This window comes from Rissa tridactyla, chromosome 5, assembly GCF_028500815.1.
Source record: "Rissa tridactyla isolate bRisTri1 chromosome 5, bRisTri1.patW.cur.20221130, whole genome shotgun sequence".
Taxonomy (NCBI): Eukaryota; Metazoa; Chordata; class Aves; order Charadriiformes; family Laridae; genus Rissa; species Rissa tridactyla.
Window position 1 is genome coordinate 5,902,483 of NC_071470.1, and position 14,846 is coordinate 5,917,328.

At 44.2% G+C, this 14,846-nt stretch overlaps 1 protein-coding gene across 3 annotated transcripts in view; it reads right to left on the bottom strand.

Annotated features, from left to right (window-relative positions):
* The window catches only part of IRF2 (interferon regulatory factor 2), a 44,163-nt gene that overhangs the window by 11,856 nt on the left and 17,461 nt on the right, over positions 1–14,846 (bottom strand). For 2 of the 3 annotated variants that reach the window (XM_054202395.1, XM_054202397.1), the window contains exons 2-6: positions 14,275–14,404; positions 13,223–13,329; positions 6,952–7,051; positions 6,161–6,337; positions 4,070–4,116 (exon numbers count right to left, since the gene is read on the bottom strand). In XM_054202395.1, coding sequence (XP_054058370.1) covers positions 4,070–4,116; positions 6,161–6,337; positions 6,952–7,051; positions 13,223–13,309 — 411 coding nt within the window. In that variant the 5' untranslated portion in view covers positions 13,310–13,329; positions 14,275–14,404. Of the gene's footprint in view, positions 1–4,069; positions 4,117–6,160; positions 6,338–6,951; positions 7,052–13,222; positions 13,330–14,270; positions 14,405–14,846 lie in introns of all 3 variants that reach the window. The other variant, XM_054202396.1, reaches the window with a different exon arrangement.

The window sequence follows — 14,846 nt, forward strand, 5'->3', positions numbered from 1 at the left end:
GGTCAGGTTTGATTTATTTTAGGAGCCTGGACTCAGTTCATCTCTTTGCTCTGAGATGGTAATAAATTATATCGCTTCTGCCTGTCATATACCCCTGCTCTCTGCTAGACATGGTCTTAGAACGAATAGTTTGGTTCTCTGAGAAGAAGCCAGAGTCTACTCCATTTCCAAATCTTCTGCTTTGAAATGAAAGCTATTTTTAATTTTCAGATTTAGAGTAAGCTTCAGAGAGCAAGAAATTAGTTTGCTACTTACTACAAGAGATTAACATTTGGAACAAACAAGGAAGAAATGTTTCTTTAAGACGGTACTCTATTTAGTGTTCATCCTCATTCCCTCTCAAACATGGTGTATCTCAGTGCTGTCTGAAAGGAAGCCTTAGCTTCTGTACAGCAATTACTAAATTCTAGCCTTAATTTTTCTCTGCAGGAAGCCTGAAAGCAAACCAAAGTGTTTACACTAAATACAGCCTTTTAGATCACATCATAAACATTACCATGGGGCAGTAACGTTGGGAAAACACCACCTGTTCTACATAGACTGAGCCTTCCACAAGATGCATCTCTGTAGGTCTGGTACACTGGAGTGGGAATCTAAAAAACTCCCTACGGAATAGACACCAAAAGGTTTAATTCCAGAAACTCAGGATTTCTTTAAAAAGCTATAAACACATTTAAAGGATTATCTACAGGTCCAACCTCCTCCCCAGTATTGGCTGCCTTACGGTGTTATCGGTTACAAAGTCTAAAGTCTGCTCTTACTCTCGGCTGGCTGTGTCACCCTGACAGAGAAGTTCCGCCTCGCCACTGACCCAGGGACATCGACAGAGAGGTGCCGAGCTCCCAGTTGGCTCTGATGCCACGCCATGCCCATTTCACTGCTGTAAAGCATTTCGGCAAGGGCAGGGCAAAGGCGAGCCACAAGATTTGTGGTGCTGGCCCGTCACAGCACTAACTGTATGAACTGTTATCACAGGGACAAAAAACTGGCGATGGCGTGACAGGTCTTTCCTGGACACCACATGCTGTAACTCAAAAAGAGCCGTCACTTTGACACAAGTCTGTGCCTTCCCAGCCATGAAGTAAGGCTGTAATGCAATCATAGAATCACAGAACGGTTCGGGTTGGAAGGGACCTTAAAGGTCACCTGGTTCCAACCCCCCTGCCCTGGGCAGGGACACCTCCCACCAGGCCAGGTTGCTCCAAGCCCCGTCCAGCCTGGCTGTGAACACCTCCAGGAACGTGTCCAATCACGCACCCTGCCCCAAGGCCCCTCTGCACATCAGAAGGATGCAAAATTAGTGCTAAGGGCAACTAGGTCTTTGATGAGCTGTACCGGCTGTGTTAACTGGCAAGGCAAAGAATTGGAGAGCTGTAAAAGATAAAATTAGCTGTTATTGATCCACCGAGGATCACTGCCTGCAGAGACAGGTTAGGGCTGCACGCTGGAGCCCTGACCATCTCGTGTTGTGCAATGCCCCAGCAAACACAGCAGCCCCCATGGGAACCCTGCGCGCCCAGCACCCTGCTCAGCTTTACTGAGGCTTGCTTACAGGGAAATTTATTTAGTAGCCCCTTTCGAGCTGCAGAAACAAATATGCATCCTGGAGCTCGGGTGATGGTGCCAGATTGATGAAGGAACTTGGACACTGGCACAGTTGGTGTTAAATGATCTAAATTCTCAGTGTCCAGATGCCTGCTGGAAGCCTAAGCTAAATGCATGGGGAAAGGTGTCACTTAGATTTTAAAAAACGTCTCAACGAGGAGCTGCATGCATAGTCAAAAGGATAAATCTAGGATAAGGTAGAAATTAAGCCTCAGGCAGGCAGTTGAGACCTTAATTTTGTTTCAAAGGAAAGAGCCTATTTTTATCTAGGCTACTCAGACACTTACACCCTCCTCCCATTGCTGCGAATTCACGTTTTAATGGAAAGACCCCTTTTGCCCCAAAGCCCAGTGGTCAGAGATCTATCTGCAAGGTGGGAGACCTGCTCGCAGCCCCCCTTGCCTAATGACGAGCAGGGATTTGGTAAGGTCTGGGTCTCTCTGGTGCCCTGAGCACCCTGCTCAAGCTCAGCAAGGTCTGACAGAGCTCTTCACCCCCACCAGCGGTTGCTGTGGGTGCCCACAGGGTCCAGCAGTGCCAACAGAGGGGAGCTCTACATGAGACTCTTGCTATGCTGAAATCCCTTCGCAAATCTGCACTCGGATGCTCAGCTTCTCCCTTGGCTGCAATTACCCCATTACCAGGCAGGTCATGGAGCAGCCTCCCACTCACCCCCACTAAAGAGAGGTTTTCAGGGTAACTGCAAGGAATTCAATGCAAAACATGCAACCCGGATCTCAGGAATTCACATCACCCAGCGAAGCAATTATAAGCAGCTTTCAATGCTCAGAGAAATGTTCATTTGCACTAATTCCTCCACCACCCTTCCCCGCTATTATTGCCTTCAACATTCAATAATCAGTTGAACAGTAGCTGAGCATGGAAAGAACATCTATTTTAAAATTCAGGCATATCTGAAGGCCAGCTCGTGTACGCATTTGTGAGAATAAAGGGGAACAGACAGGAAAACCACCTGGCCCCAGCTCAAAGCCTGTAAGAGCCAGGTGGCCATACCATAGCTGGTGGCTGGCGAGCCGTATGCTCGTAGTAGGTATCACTGGTAGGCGCTGGAGGTACAGCCAGGTCAGCTCACCGCTTCTGCGTCACCTGGTTTAACACTTCTGTGCCGCTCAGGACAAGCGAGCTGGAGGAAGGCGTCCCCGAAAGCATCCCCAAAAGCTGTGAGCATCACCCCACTGGCACCTATTCCCAGGCCTAACGCCACATGTACTAATCCCCAAGCATCACTGGGACCCCCTCAGCAACAACTATTTGTGAAATTAATCTTAATGGAGAGGATGAGACTGTTCAAGCGCCTCTACAGCTTTTCAGGCATTTAATATTTTGGCTAAAAGAAAGATTATGAAGGAGGGGAATGGCCAAATGCTTCTGCCAGCTTTGGCAGGCATCACACACCACTCCGCTCTGCCCACAGGAGTCTGCTGGCTCCCTCTGAACACAGGCTGCCATCAGAGTCACGTTATAACAAGCACAGGTGGCTGCGGAATCCACGCAGGATGGTTAAAAAAGTGGTTCAATTTAAAAATCGCAGTATTCTGACATGTAACTCCACAAGTCACAACCACCAGGAGAGCGCCTGCCTTCCAAACCTGATTTCAACGGAGTTTTCCCAGGCCTCCGGGTTCACCTGGCCCAGAGCATCTCCTGGCCAGCGGGTGCAGGACCTGTGCCCAGGCGTGGGTGGCCCAGCCCTTCACAAGCGAGCAGTGGGCTACCGAGCTGCCCTTCTGCTGCAGACGCGGCTGCTACGAGCGAGAACCAAGGACACTGACTTTACTGAAGGCTGAAAGTCTGAAACCTTTGTCATTTGCTTTATGAAAAAATGGAAGGCAGACCAAACCCTGCTGGTATGTAATAGCCACCACCTCGAAGAGGTGCTAGGCAGAAGTGTGACAGCTAGGGGAAACCGTGCTTTGTAGGGAAAGCAGTTTGGGTCCACGCTCCGAACAGGCAGAAACCTCAGGCAGTGACGGAGGAGCTTTACAACTGAGGTCCGACTTACAAAACACGAGCAGAACGTGCAGCTCTGACAAAACTTCTCCCCCTCGCCTAAAAGAAAATGAATTTCCAATGCCTTACACACAGAAATGAATTGCTTAAAAGGTAGCTCTATTGTTCAGAAGCATTCCTTCCGTAATTACTGTATTTCTACTTACACAGACAAACAAATGGCAAATGTATTGCCGAGGCTGCCAGTTTTCCAACCTCCAGGCGTTGCAACACAAGGGCTGTGTCAACTGATGACGTCAGTCATGGCTCTAACAGCCTTCACGTTTTTTTAAAAAAAAACCCTAAACACTCAATGTAACTGTAGCTTCTTAACCAAACCACAAGCACGAGAGATTTGCAAATATCCACCACAATATACTATTGAGGCTATTAAAAAAAAATTGCAACAGATTGTTTTCACAGGCTCTCACGTTATTAAACAGCCACTTCTTACCTTAATTTGTTTGAACTTGTCATCCTTCTCGGACTTCGTTTTTTTCCCTGCAATAACAGAAGGAAGATTTCTTAAAGTCCCGTGTGCCATAAGTTAACCTCCACACCTTCTATATTCACTAAGAAACAGACCCAAAACGTGCCTCAAAATAGCAGCACCTCCTAGGAAAGGGAGAACATATTTTGCTTAATTTTAAACCCCCCTTTAAGGCCTAGGCAGTCAAAAATTCACCTTGAACATTTTGGCTTTGTGTTTCCTTTTGAAAGGGCTACAAAAAAGAACCAAGATGGGACTGAGAAAAGAAACTGCAGTCAAAAAATCAAGGTGAAAAATACCGAACAGTGACATAAGCAGCAAGGCCTGCTGAAAAAAGAAGGAAGGGAGAGAAAAATACTCTTAAAGGGAAAAAAATCAAAATGTATTTCTCATCACATTTGTGACACTTTCACTGTAGCTACAGGAAAAGGGAGATTGTTCATCGATTTAATATGTGAAAAGAGATCACAATAAACTTCAACAAGTATTTTTTGTAGATAGTTGCAACCTGGGCTGGGGGGTAACACAGATTATAATTCATGCAAAAGTGGTTTCTGCAATCGTGCTGAACTTGAGAATCCAGAAAACCGCACAGCACAGGACCCTCACAAAATGCTGTGTGCCTTGGCAGACCCCAGCGCTGCTGCCCCTGCTCTGACCTGACGAGAGCCTGACGTGGAAGCTCAGGCTTGCTGGTGCAAGCTCAGCTCTACCCCACCGTTTGCACAGACGTGTCCCAGGAATTTCTCCCATCTCGGCTACAAGACAGCACTGAGAACTAGAATTGTTTGCAGCCAAATTCTTTCGCTCTCACTCACGCATAATTTTAGCCACGTGCCACGTAGAAAGGGCACGTGAGAAAATATACAGAGCCCAAAATATGTCAGAGTTTTATAGTAACTGGACTGGCTGCGGCATCCTCTCCTGCTACAGCCCCCAGCTCCAGAATCTCAGCCTTCATTATGAACTTTTCTAGTTCTTACAGCTATGAGAGGAATCTGCTACAATGGGACAGGTTATGGTTTAGGGAAATATGCCTGAACATACAAAATAGACCACCAACAAGAGACTGGAAACAGTTTCAAAGCAAATGTTCTACTTTTGCAGATTGATCTCCCTTTCATAGTACGATTCTGCCCCAAAAGTGCCAAAATTCATCATTTCCAATCACAGTGACCTTAAACTGAAGATGTGCCTTTCACTTCTCAATTTAAGAAAATAGCAAACTGAGCTACAGGTGAACGGGACTGGATTGTAGAGGAACACCATGCGTTTCGTTTGCAGGTTATATTTTCATCTGAAAGTCCTAGACAGCAGGGGATACCAGAGGACTGAGGAAGCCATCGTTCTACTCCATAAACTACGAACGAAGCCGTAAGAAAGCCAATGAGCCATAAAGAAGCCAATGTTTCTCCTCCATAAGAAACCAAATACTCATGAGATAGACCTGGTGGCTAGGTCCTCATCTGGCAGGTGGGAGACCTAATCCCTAAATTTGGGGATTCAAACATAGTTTCCCATTTCAGCATTATCATGCCGTGGGGGCTGGTTTTTCACAGCCTAGTGCAGCTACATAACAAACAAACTGGTTTCACAGTTCGATGTTCTGAGCAGAGAGTGTACTCCTCCCGCTCACCTCAACAGAGCGCCAGTTTATTTCTACCCTTGCTTGGAAAAAAGATACCAAAATGTCTGCCACCATAAATCTGAATGAGTTAAATGCATTGATCTCTAACATCCCTTCATCATCTTCCTGGACTGAAGGAGACCTGGGACTAGCATCTGAACACAACTCCGTTGGCTTTAGCAGAACTAACACAATTTTCAGAGATCACCAACTTGGGGGTATCACATCTCGCCGATCCTCTTTCCGAGCGGCTTGTTCTCTTAACTGAATGTAGCCTGTTTTTCATAAAGGTGTCCCTAAGCTCTGGGGAACACCCGGATAAAAGCATCCAGCTTCACAGTAGAAGTAGAACCGTCACATTTTGCAGGCCCCAAAATATTAACAGTGCTCCCAACACCATTTTCATGTTGACAAGCTCTCCTCTCTACCTTTTTTGGAAGGTCTTTCAGATAACGGCAGCATTCGGTACACCCTGAAGGCATTGTTTCCTTTCTTTATACTTTTGTCCTTCACTTCTTCTATGTCAGGCAGAGAGTTCATAGCACAACGGAAGTTTGCCTTCCACGTCTTTGGGTCGGGTTTATCTACTCCTGACTGGTATTTTCCTAAGCAAGAAAAGAAAGTTAGGCACAGACGACGTGTAATTGAAAACCGAAGGCCAATTAATAACAGCATAGGTTAACTTCAAGGTATCAGCCTTTGGTTCCCATGACAAGCATTCAAACAATAGCTGAGGTTGCAAGAGAGAGTGTTGTGATCTCATTCCCATGCACATTTCTAGAACACATGATGAACAGTTTCTGCTCAAGAAAGACCCAGGGCGCTGCCAATCAGATGTGACTCCACAACAATGTGGAAAAGCTTGCACAGCATTTACCTTTATTATGTCTGGCTCAAATCCATAGGAAGGCATAAAAAGCCTAAGGGCCCAAGTCTACAAAGTGCTGAGCGTGCTCTGCTCCTGACAATTTTGAATCCAATCTTGTTAACGTTTAAATCAATTAAGTTTTACTGTGTTCCTCAATGCAAATGAGTTATGGCACTTCAATAAACCTGGAGGGCATCACAGACCTTGAAAAAAGCACTTAGCCTCCCACAGATTTAGAAACTTAAATTCACTCACTGTGTTAGCAAAAGCAAAGACAAGAAAGAAAGAAAATGTAACTTTAAAAGGGAAAACAATGTGAAAATCTATTCTGCAGAAAGAAAGTTCCAATACCTGTGTGAATTGCCCAGTTTCTAAATAAGGGAGCATCTTTTTCAACATCCCACCCATGTCTTGCGGCATGCATCCAGGGAATCTGAAAAATCTTCTTCTCCTGGAAGGGAAAACAAACAGGAAATGCCAACACTGATTGACTTGAGGGATCTTCTGATGACTCTAAGTCACTTATTTAAAAACACACTTCCAGCATCTGCAAGTGTTTTGCTTCCTTCTAACCCAGTGCCGCTGTCATTGAACTCAATAGGAAAATATCCACTGGCGTCACCAAAAGCAGAATACAGCCCTAAGTGTACGAAATACTTAGATGCCCCTTCATGGCCGATGAGCCTGACCGCTTTCCAAGCTGACACATGGGTAAAACATGCAGCGCTACACATTTCTAAACATTCAAACGAAGGCTAGTTTTGGCAGCACAGACACTTTCATGATTAGAAAAATTAGATATGAAACTAAACAACCACAGGAACACAGCAAATTCAAGGGATTTAGAATTTAGGCAGTAAAATCCTAGCATGGTGAAGGAAAGGGATCTCGCAAATTTATATGCCAAGCGAACAGATGTATGAATATATCAACTATTAGACATCTCTCCAGTGGGGATAAAAAAAATACAGGACACCCATGTGAAGGGGTGGCATTGAAGATAGTTGAACATATTTTAGTTTAGAAACTTTAGGCCAAAGAGAAGCGCATGTAAAGCAATCCAAAGGAAGGGACTTTTTAAATTATTTTTTTAACACGCATCATGTAGTTAAACCAGAGCATGCCTTATGTGATGGAGGTATAAAGCGATTCCCAAAGGGATCAGAAAAACTCATGGAAGATAGTACACTGGTGACTATTAAAGATGATTAAAAATAGGATGCAGCTCCAGCTCTGGGAGCCCAATGGCTTTCAGAGCTTGAACAGCATGTTTCCTACACCCCTTCCACAAGCACCGAGCACAGAGGATGCTGGGCCAGATGGATGCTGGGTCAGATGTGCTTTTATGTCATCCAACCCAGGAACGAATTCCTATGTGCTGATCTACAGGGCTGCTTCAGAACTCTTCAAGGGCATTTCTGCAAAGCCACACAAAAGGACTTTGTTCCACAACACTTGTTTTTTCTCCCATATTAGGGTAATACATCTTGATCCGGATTCACATGCAGACATCTTGCACTATAAACACAGCCACTACAGGTTTAGATCCACTTCTCAGTCTGTGAAGAGAATTTCCAGGGCAAAATGCCACCTGAGCTACGCCAACTGAATTGTACCCTAAAAGAGCCTATTTCTCTCCATTGACTATAAACTACTCTAGACAGGCGGCTCTCATTTATACGACTGCATTGTAGATGTCTGTGGTCGGGTGAGATGAATCCTTTGCCCTTTCCCCTTCCCCCAACAACCACTTTTCTTCCTTGTCTGCCTGGTTAATATTTCACTAATGTCAAGGTTAGGGTTATTTCCCTTCCTTTCCATGTGATCTTTTCTTCTTTGAGCCCGCGTTTTGTATGGTCCTTCAACTCTTGTCTTCAATCCTTTCTCTCATTTACATTCGCTTGTTGAGAACTGCGTTCAGAATTTCTCGCTTGGCTTCACCTTTGGCGCCAATAAATCTGTCGTGGTTTGGGCTGGGCTGGCCACTAAACGAACGACAGATGCTCTCTTTTAACTTCTCTCTCCCTTCCCCAAAAAGAAGGAAGAGAGAATATGGGAGAGACACTTATGGGTTGAAAAGAAACTAAAACTACTTAATGAAATATTAATAATAAAAGGTAATCATATCAATAAGAAAATAATGAAATATATAGAGTATATACAAAACCAGCATTGCGCTCCCAAGGATGACAATAATGTCTCCAACAGGCCCTGGGAAAATCCCAGACTGGACCCAGCGATGGACGGGAACTGAGTTCAGGAACGCATCGATCAGGATCAAAGGCAGACGAACAGACAGAGCCCTTCTCAGACACCAGCCATTGAAGAAAGATGGCTGATCCCTTTGATCCCTCAGCTTTTATACTGAGCATGATACAGATGGGATGGAATACCCTGCTGGTCAGTTTTGGGTCACCTGTCCTGTCCACTCCTCCCCACAGGTGCGACCCCTCTATGCTTTTCTGCTTCCGACCCTCCAATGGGGCACATAACAAAGTGAGCTGACCTCAGCTGTTAGAGCAATAGGTATAAGCAGGAGTCTCTCTGCATACCATTCCTTGGTATTAACTATAAACAACAGGCCTTATCACTCTGGAAGCAGAAACTGTCTGAAAAATATGCCATTAATTTCAGAGAGTACAATTAGTTAGAAGAGACTTAACTGAAAAGTAAAATTACTGAAAAGAAAATTGGTTCTGCTCTGTCTCAAAGAACTTTAATTTGGTGAAAGCACAGATTTAATACATTCCTCATTCCCCTTCAAGCCCTCATACTCTAATTCTTCTCCTTAATCTATTCCCATCACTTCTGTCACGTCTTTTGCCTTCCCACTCTACATAGTTAAATCATCCTACAGATATGCTCTCCTCTTTCCCCAAGTAGAAGTGGTCTAAAGAAAGCCTTGATCCCACCATCCCGTGGTCCACAGCACTACTGCGTTCACCAGAGCAAGAATAAGCTTCCTTGCCTTTACTCTCCCACAGACTACAACGACCATGGAAAAAAATTCATACTTCTACAGAAAACAATTTCTATCAGCAAGAACTTTAACAATTGACCAGATTAAAAAGTCTTCTCATGCTTAGTGATGGGGAGAGGTTGGAACAATGCTACACAACGGTACGAAGGTTATACCACGGATTTCATATTCCATATGATAATTCAAGAAGTTCTATAGGAACTAGCAGACTGAACAAGACTCCAGACATAGCATCCTGTCATTGTCAACTGTACTCACTGCTCCAAAGGAGGGTGCAAGGACACTCTCAACAGCACTCCAAGCGTTCATTACAGTTTTTCTGTTCATTACACAACGTTCTTCCCAATCACAGATGTCTTGAAACACAGTCTTACAGCAAATTATAATACAAATAACAAAATCATAGAATCCATGTGTATTATAACTTTATAATATATGTATAGTTTTACATACCTATATAGAAACTACATATTTTCTCACCAACTATCAAATATCTAATCTTCTCTGAAATCCCACAAGACTGCTGATTGCAGCAATACCACGTGGGTGTGCATTCTGTGCTAGTTTACCTTATGCTTTCTATTTAAATACTAATCTTTGATTTCACACATTATCAAGCATTTACCTATCGCCTTCTTCAGTCGATGCTTCCTAGTAATGACCTTAATAGGAAAAGGCTCATCGGTGCTTTCTCTTAGACTTGGAAAACCATGCACTGCCTGGTACAGCACTCCATCACTGGACATTTTAGCCTAACCTAAAGTTGCAAGTACAACTCACAAAACTTTTGCAGCATAACAGGAATTGCTACCAAACTCTAGTGGGTACATCAAAAGGAAAAAGATGTCCCACTCTTAGAAATAGGCAGGAGGAGGAAAACAGCATCGAACACTTGCAACCCTAGCACTGCAAAACGCTCCAAGCAGGTGAATGAGCATGAGATCACATACTAGCTGGAAAGTCATACGACAAATTTTAAATAGCGGCATCCGTCTGGATGGTAATACTCCAAGCATCCATCAAAGCAGCAGGTTACCTCTCGACTCCTGTTACAGCTACTCTGAATGTTTCCACTCTAATTTCCTTTTTCAGATCCACGACGGAGACTGACCTCCGACTATCCCCCTGCCCACAACACCTCTGCCCTCTACTCAGCTATGTAATTTCCTTCACACCTCCCAGTTTTGTTTCTCTGGGAGGGTGAAGAAATTCCCTTCCTCCCTCATGCCATTCAGCAGGATAACATTTTTCACCAGGAAGGTACACAAGTACTTATTTTTTAAGCCCTATAAAGAGGCGTCTGTTCTGGAGGGGAACACAAAGCAGCAAGTATAATGTGATCAACTGACAGTAGGGGAAGGAATTAGGTAAGTCAGCTGTACCTGATTTGTCATTTTTAACAGAGAGAGGTTTAATTCCCTTCTCAGTCTGGAAAAATTCCCTAAGAAGAGACAGCCAATGACAAAGCTAGAACGGTATTTGTTTCCTTAGTATTTAAATCTTATTTCCTTAAAGGCTGTCCACACAGACGAGTACAATTCTCTTGCTAATCTGACCCACCTTCTTTTCTATACCGTGAACTGCCCCTTGCCAAACTCTGATTAAAATATACAAATCCCAAAATCCTACAGCCTCGAGTCAGTTCTGTGGGTACAGAACGGGCTGCGATACACATGACACTGTATCATTGATTCCATGCATGGCTTTGTTTACGGTCAGGATTTACAGTAAAAATAGAAATATTTTTGGTTTAATGATTCATTGTTGCAATGAATGTTTAAACAGTTTTAAACAGAAATGCTCAGAAGTGCAATTAGCTTGTTGAGCACAATAAAGGCAACCAAGAATGATGCCAAATCAGAGGGCAGAACTGGGGAATCAGTTTAACAAACCTCAAGGCAGGCCACTTAGGTGGCCTCCTTGTATCCTCCAGGTATCCTCCTCCTGGTAGGAGCCTGGGCTTTGTTGTAGAAAGAAAATATCCATTTCAAAACACTTTATTTGTGAGACAAGCCTTGGTCACTATAGAATATGCTAACTAAGGACAAAATCTCCTGCCGACTCCTGCACGCAAACAGTTTACGCCAGAAGCACAAGGCAAAAACCGCTGTAACAACACAATCAGGGGGCTGCAAACATTAACCAACACGACATGCCTCGCAAACCGCCTTTATGAGCTGGTGAGCTGAACTTGGAAGAGTGAAACCCTTAGCACAGTGGCAGCATTTTCACACTGTAGAGGAAAAGAGGCAAGTATGTTCCCGGGACGTACTGAAGAAGGTTACGTGAACAAAATCTACAGATGACATTATATTTAAAAGTAATACGCTCAAATCTGAAATACCGTGCCCTACTAACTGCAGAGGAATTATTCCAGGATTGGGCAGGAATGCCCAGCGAAGAATGGCAGAGATGGACTGTCAGCAGGAGAGACTTGACACTGAAGTAGAGATACTCAAGGAGAAAAATCCATAGGGACCTGAACGTGGGATTCAAATTACAAAGACAACAGTAAAAACTGGTCTCTTCCTCCTCTTCAGCTGTGACCCCATTATGCAAGAACAAGGACCTCCTCAAATTCACAGGGCAGCTAAGCAGGGAATGGATAAAGCAATATTTATTTACCCAGCCACAGCATGTGAGTGTCACTGATGCAGGAAGTTCCTGAGAAGATTTGTAGCTGTAATTTAAAGAGCTCCTGATAATTTTACAGTCAGGAGCATTTCTAGCTTTGAAAGCTGAAATAAAAAGTAGTAATCTTAATTGCCATTCTTCAGCTCTAAAAATGAACACCTGAGCACCACAACTACTGCTATAGGGAGGATACCAGACTAACTGCATTAGTGTCTTGACCAGCTGGGCAGCTCCTATGTCTCCACACCTGATTTTGTGCATTTCCACACATTTTGATAATGAAGTAACCTCTGTGGCCAAAACTGCTTCATACTTTTCAGTGTGGTGAATTACCTGCATACCACAGAATGCATGCAGTATTTCTGGGGTTTATTACTGTTCAAAGGCTCAAATACACTCCTTGGTTTTATTGAACCAATTTAAAAAAAAAAAAACAAATCCAGTTGGGCACTGGCATTTTGGAGCCCATGCTTGTGCTCTCAAAGTGTCTAGAGCTCTTAGTAAGAGCTCAGGAGCAGGAATATTAGGTTTGGGTCTGGCAGGGGAAAAGCTACCCTGTTTTCTCCCAGGTTGAGAAGCATCAGAGAAGTCGCACAAGTCTGAAACAGGAGATCGTTGCTTCAACCCACAGTCTAACACAGAATATAGCCGTCCACCTCAGGAGAGCATTTTGTTCACATCCCTCTGACACTGCTTGGTGAGCAATCTGTTCCCAGCTTAAAAAAAAAAACCAAACTAGCAGAGTCTAAATAAATGCTCGCTCCAACAACAAAGAGCTGGAAAATGCTTTCGAAGGAGCCACAAATCCACCAGGCCAAAGCAGGGCGCCTCAGATCTGGCAGGCGAGCCCGGAGGAACAGGTTCAGCAGGAAGCATTCAGCTTTGCCCTTCCTCCCCATGTCACCCCTTTGAAAGCCAGGAATGAGCTGATTTACCTATCCAAAGCTCAGGCAGTGCTATAAAGTCCCTCTTCAGCACATGTACACACGAGCCTGCGCCCATCCTTACCTTATTTAGCCATTTCAGCCCCGGTATCATGTTAGAGTTGATTTGCTCTTCCAGCCAGGGGCGCATCCGCATCCTTTCGACAGGCATTGTCACCCACCAGGACGGAGCTGCAGGGAACAAGGGACACGGTTACTTGTTTTCCAGGCAGAACTCCCAGGCAGCTTCCCCATCTCTGCACAGAACAGACTTATTAAGGCTTTGCAGGCATCAAACAATTATAAATGTAATCGTGACTTTGGATCTGTGCGGAAGCCTCCCCTAAGAGCAAGTGAGATAATAAACCCTTCCCCATGTCAGAGAACACTCTTCTGGTACACCCGGATTAGGAAAATCTTCACCTGAAGAAAATACATCATATTGGCAAAAGCTCATCTGCTGATATAGGTGGGATACCAGAGGCCGCAAAGAAAAACAATTAGGCTCCTGAAGAGACCTCTTTTTGGCCCACATACCTGCATTTGCACAAGACCTTTTTTTGCCAATAAAAAAGATGCAACCAAAACAATTCACATGCAGGAGGCATCACTGTAGCAGCTAAAATGATGTACCTGCTAATGAGAGTGCTTTCAAACGGCTGTGTCTGTCCCATAAACTTCACTAAAATTACGAAAAATATATTTTACATCACAGCAATCATCAGACCACTTTGGTCCTGGCTGAGTAGTTTGACCCCCTCCCTCCAGCTTTCTCTGATCAACCCAGTCTCTGATTTTTTAGCTTCTATTTTACATTTCCATGCTGCCTAGCTAGGCAGTAAGTGCTTTACAGCCCCCTCAGCAGCACCACGCCACCCTGTATGGTTCAGTTTAGACTCAAACTCTCTCTCGCTCACACACACGCACGTGACCCCAATGCCACTTCCCTGTTTAGAGCTGTAAATTATTGACATAAGAGTCCAAAGTCTTGAACTCAAGGCAGAAAATTTTAAAAACATTAACCTATCTTAGGCACCACTCTGAAAGTGCCAAAAGGCACTAGATGCAGATTAAAGCATCGCATTAAACTCCTCTTAAGCAGCCTGCAACCTATCATTTCCACGTTCAAGTACTTGCATTTAGGCTTCTTCTTCTCCTCTCCCCCTCTGCACCAGGCTCAGCTCCTTCCTCTCTCCTTTGTTCTTCACATCTGTGTTCTCTGCATCATTCTTAACTTCTTTGCTCCGCTATTCTTGTCACCTTTGATCTTAAAAAAAAGAGAAAGAAAAAAGTGAGTAGGCCACGTATTTGAAAGCACGCAGCAATGACACAAATGTAAATGGGTTTGTTCTTGCTTCCTATGGGAGTACAGGCATCAGACAGACTAACAATTAGGCAGTACCAAGCCCACACCCAGCACAAGAGGAAGAAAAACGTTCAAAGTTTCCTCTCATTGCTCTGAGGACATGTATTTCCTGAAACTAATAAGGAATTAAAACCTGAGTGCAACAATAAGGCTCTTTGATGTGTTCAGAGAATTTACCAGCAGCCATGCTCACACTAATCTCTAGGCAAACATACTGGTATTTTATTTACTACCGTGTGGAGCTGGTCACTGGCGCTTCAGCCACAGCCTTTTCCAGTGAACATGAATTTCTAAAATAGCTCATAAAATGGTTGCAACTGCTCAGCTCCCTTTCAGATTCACG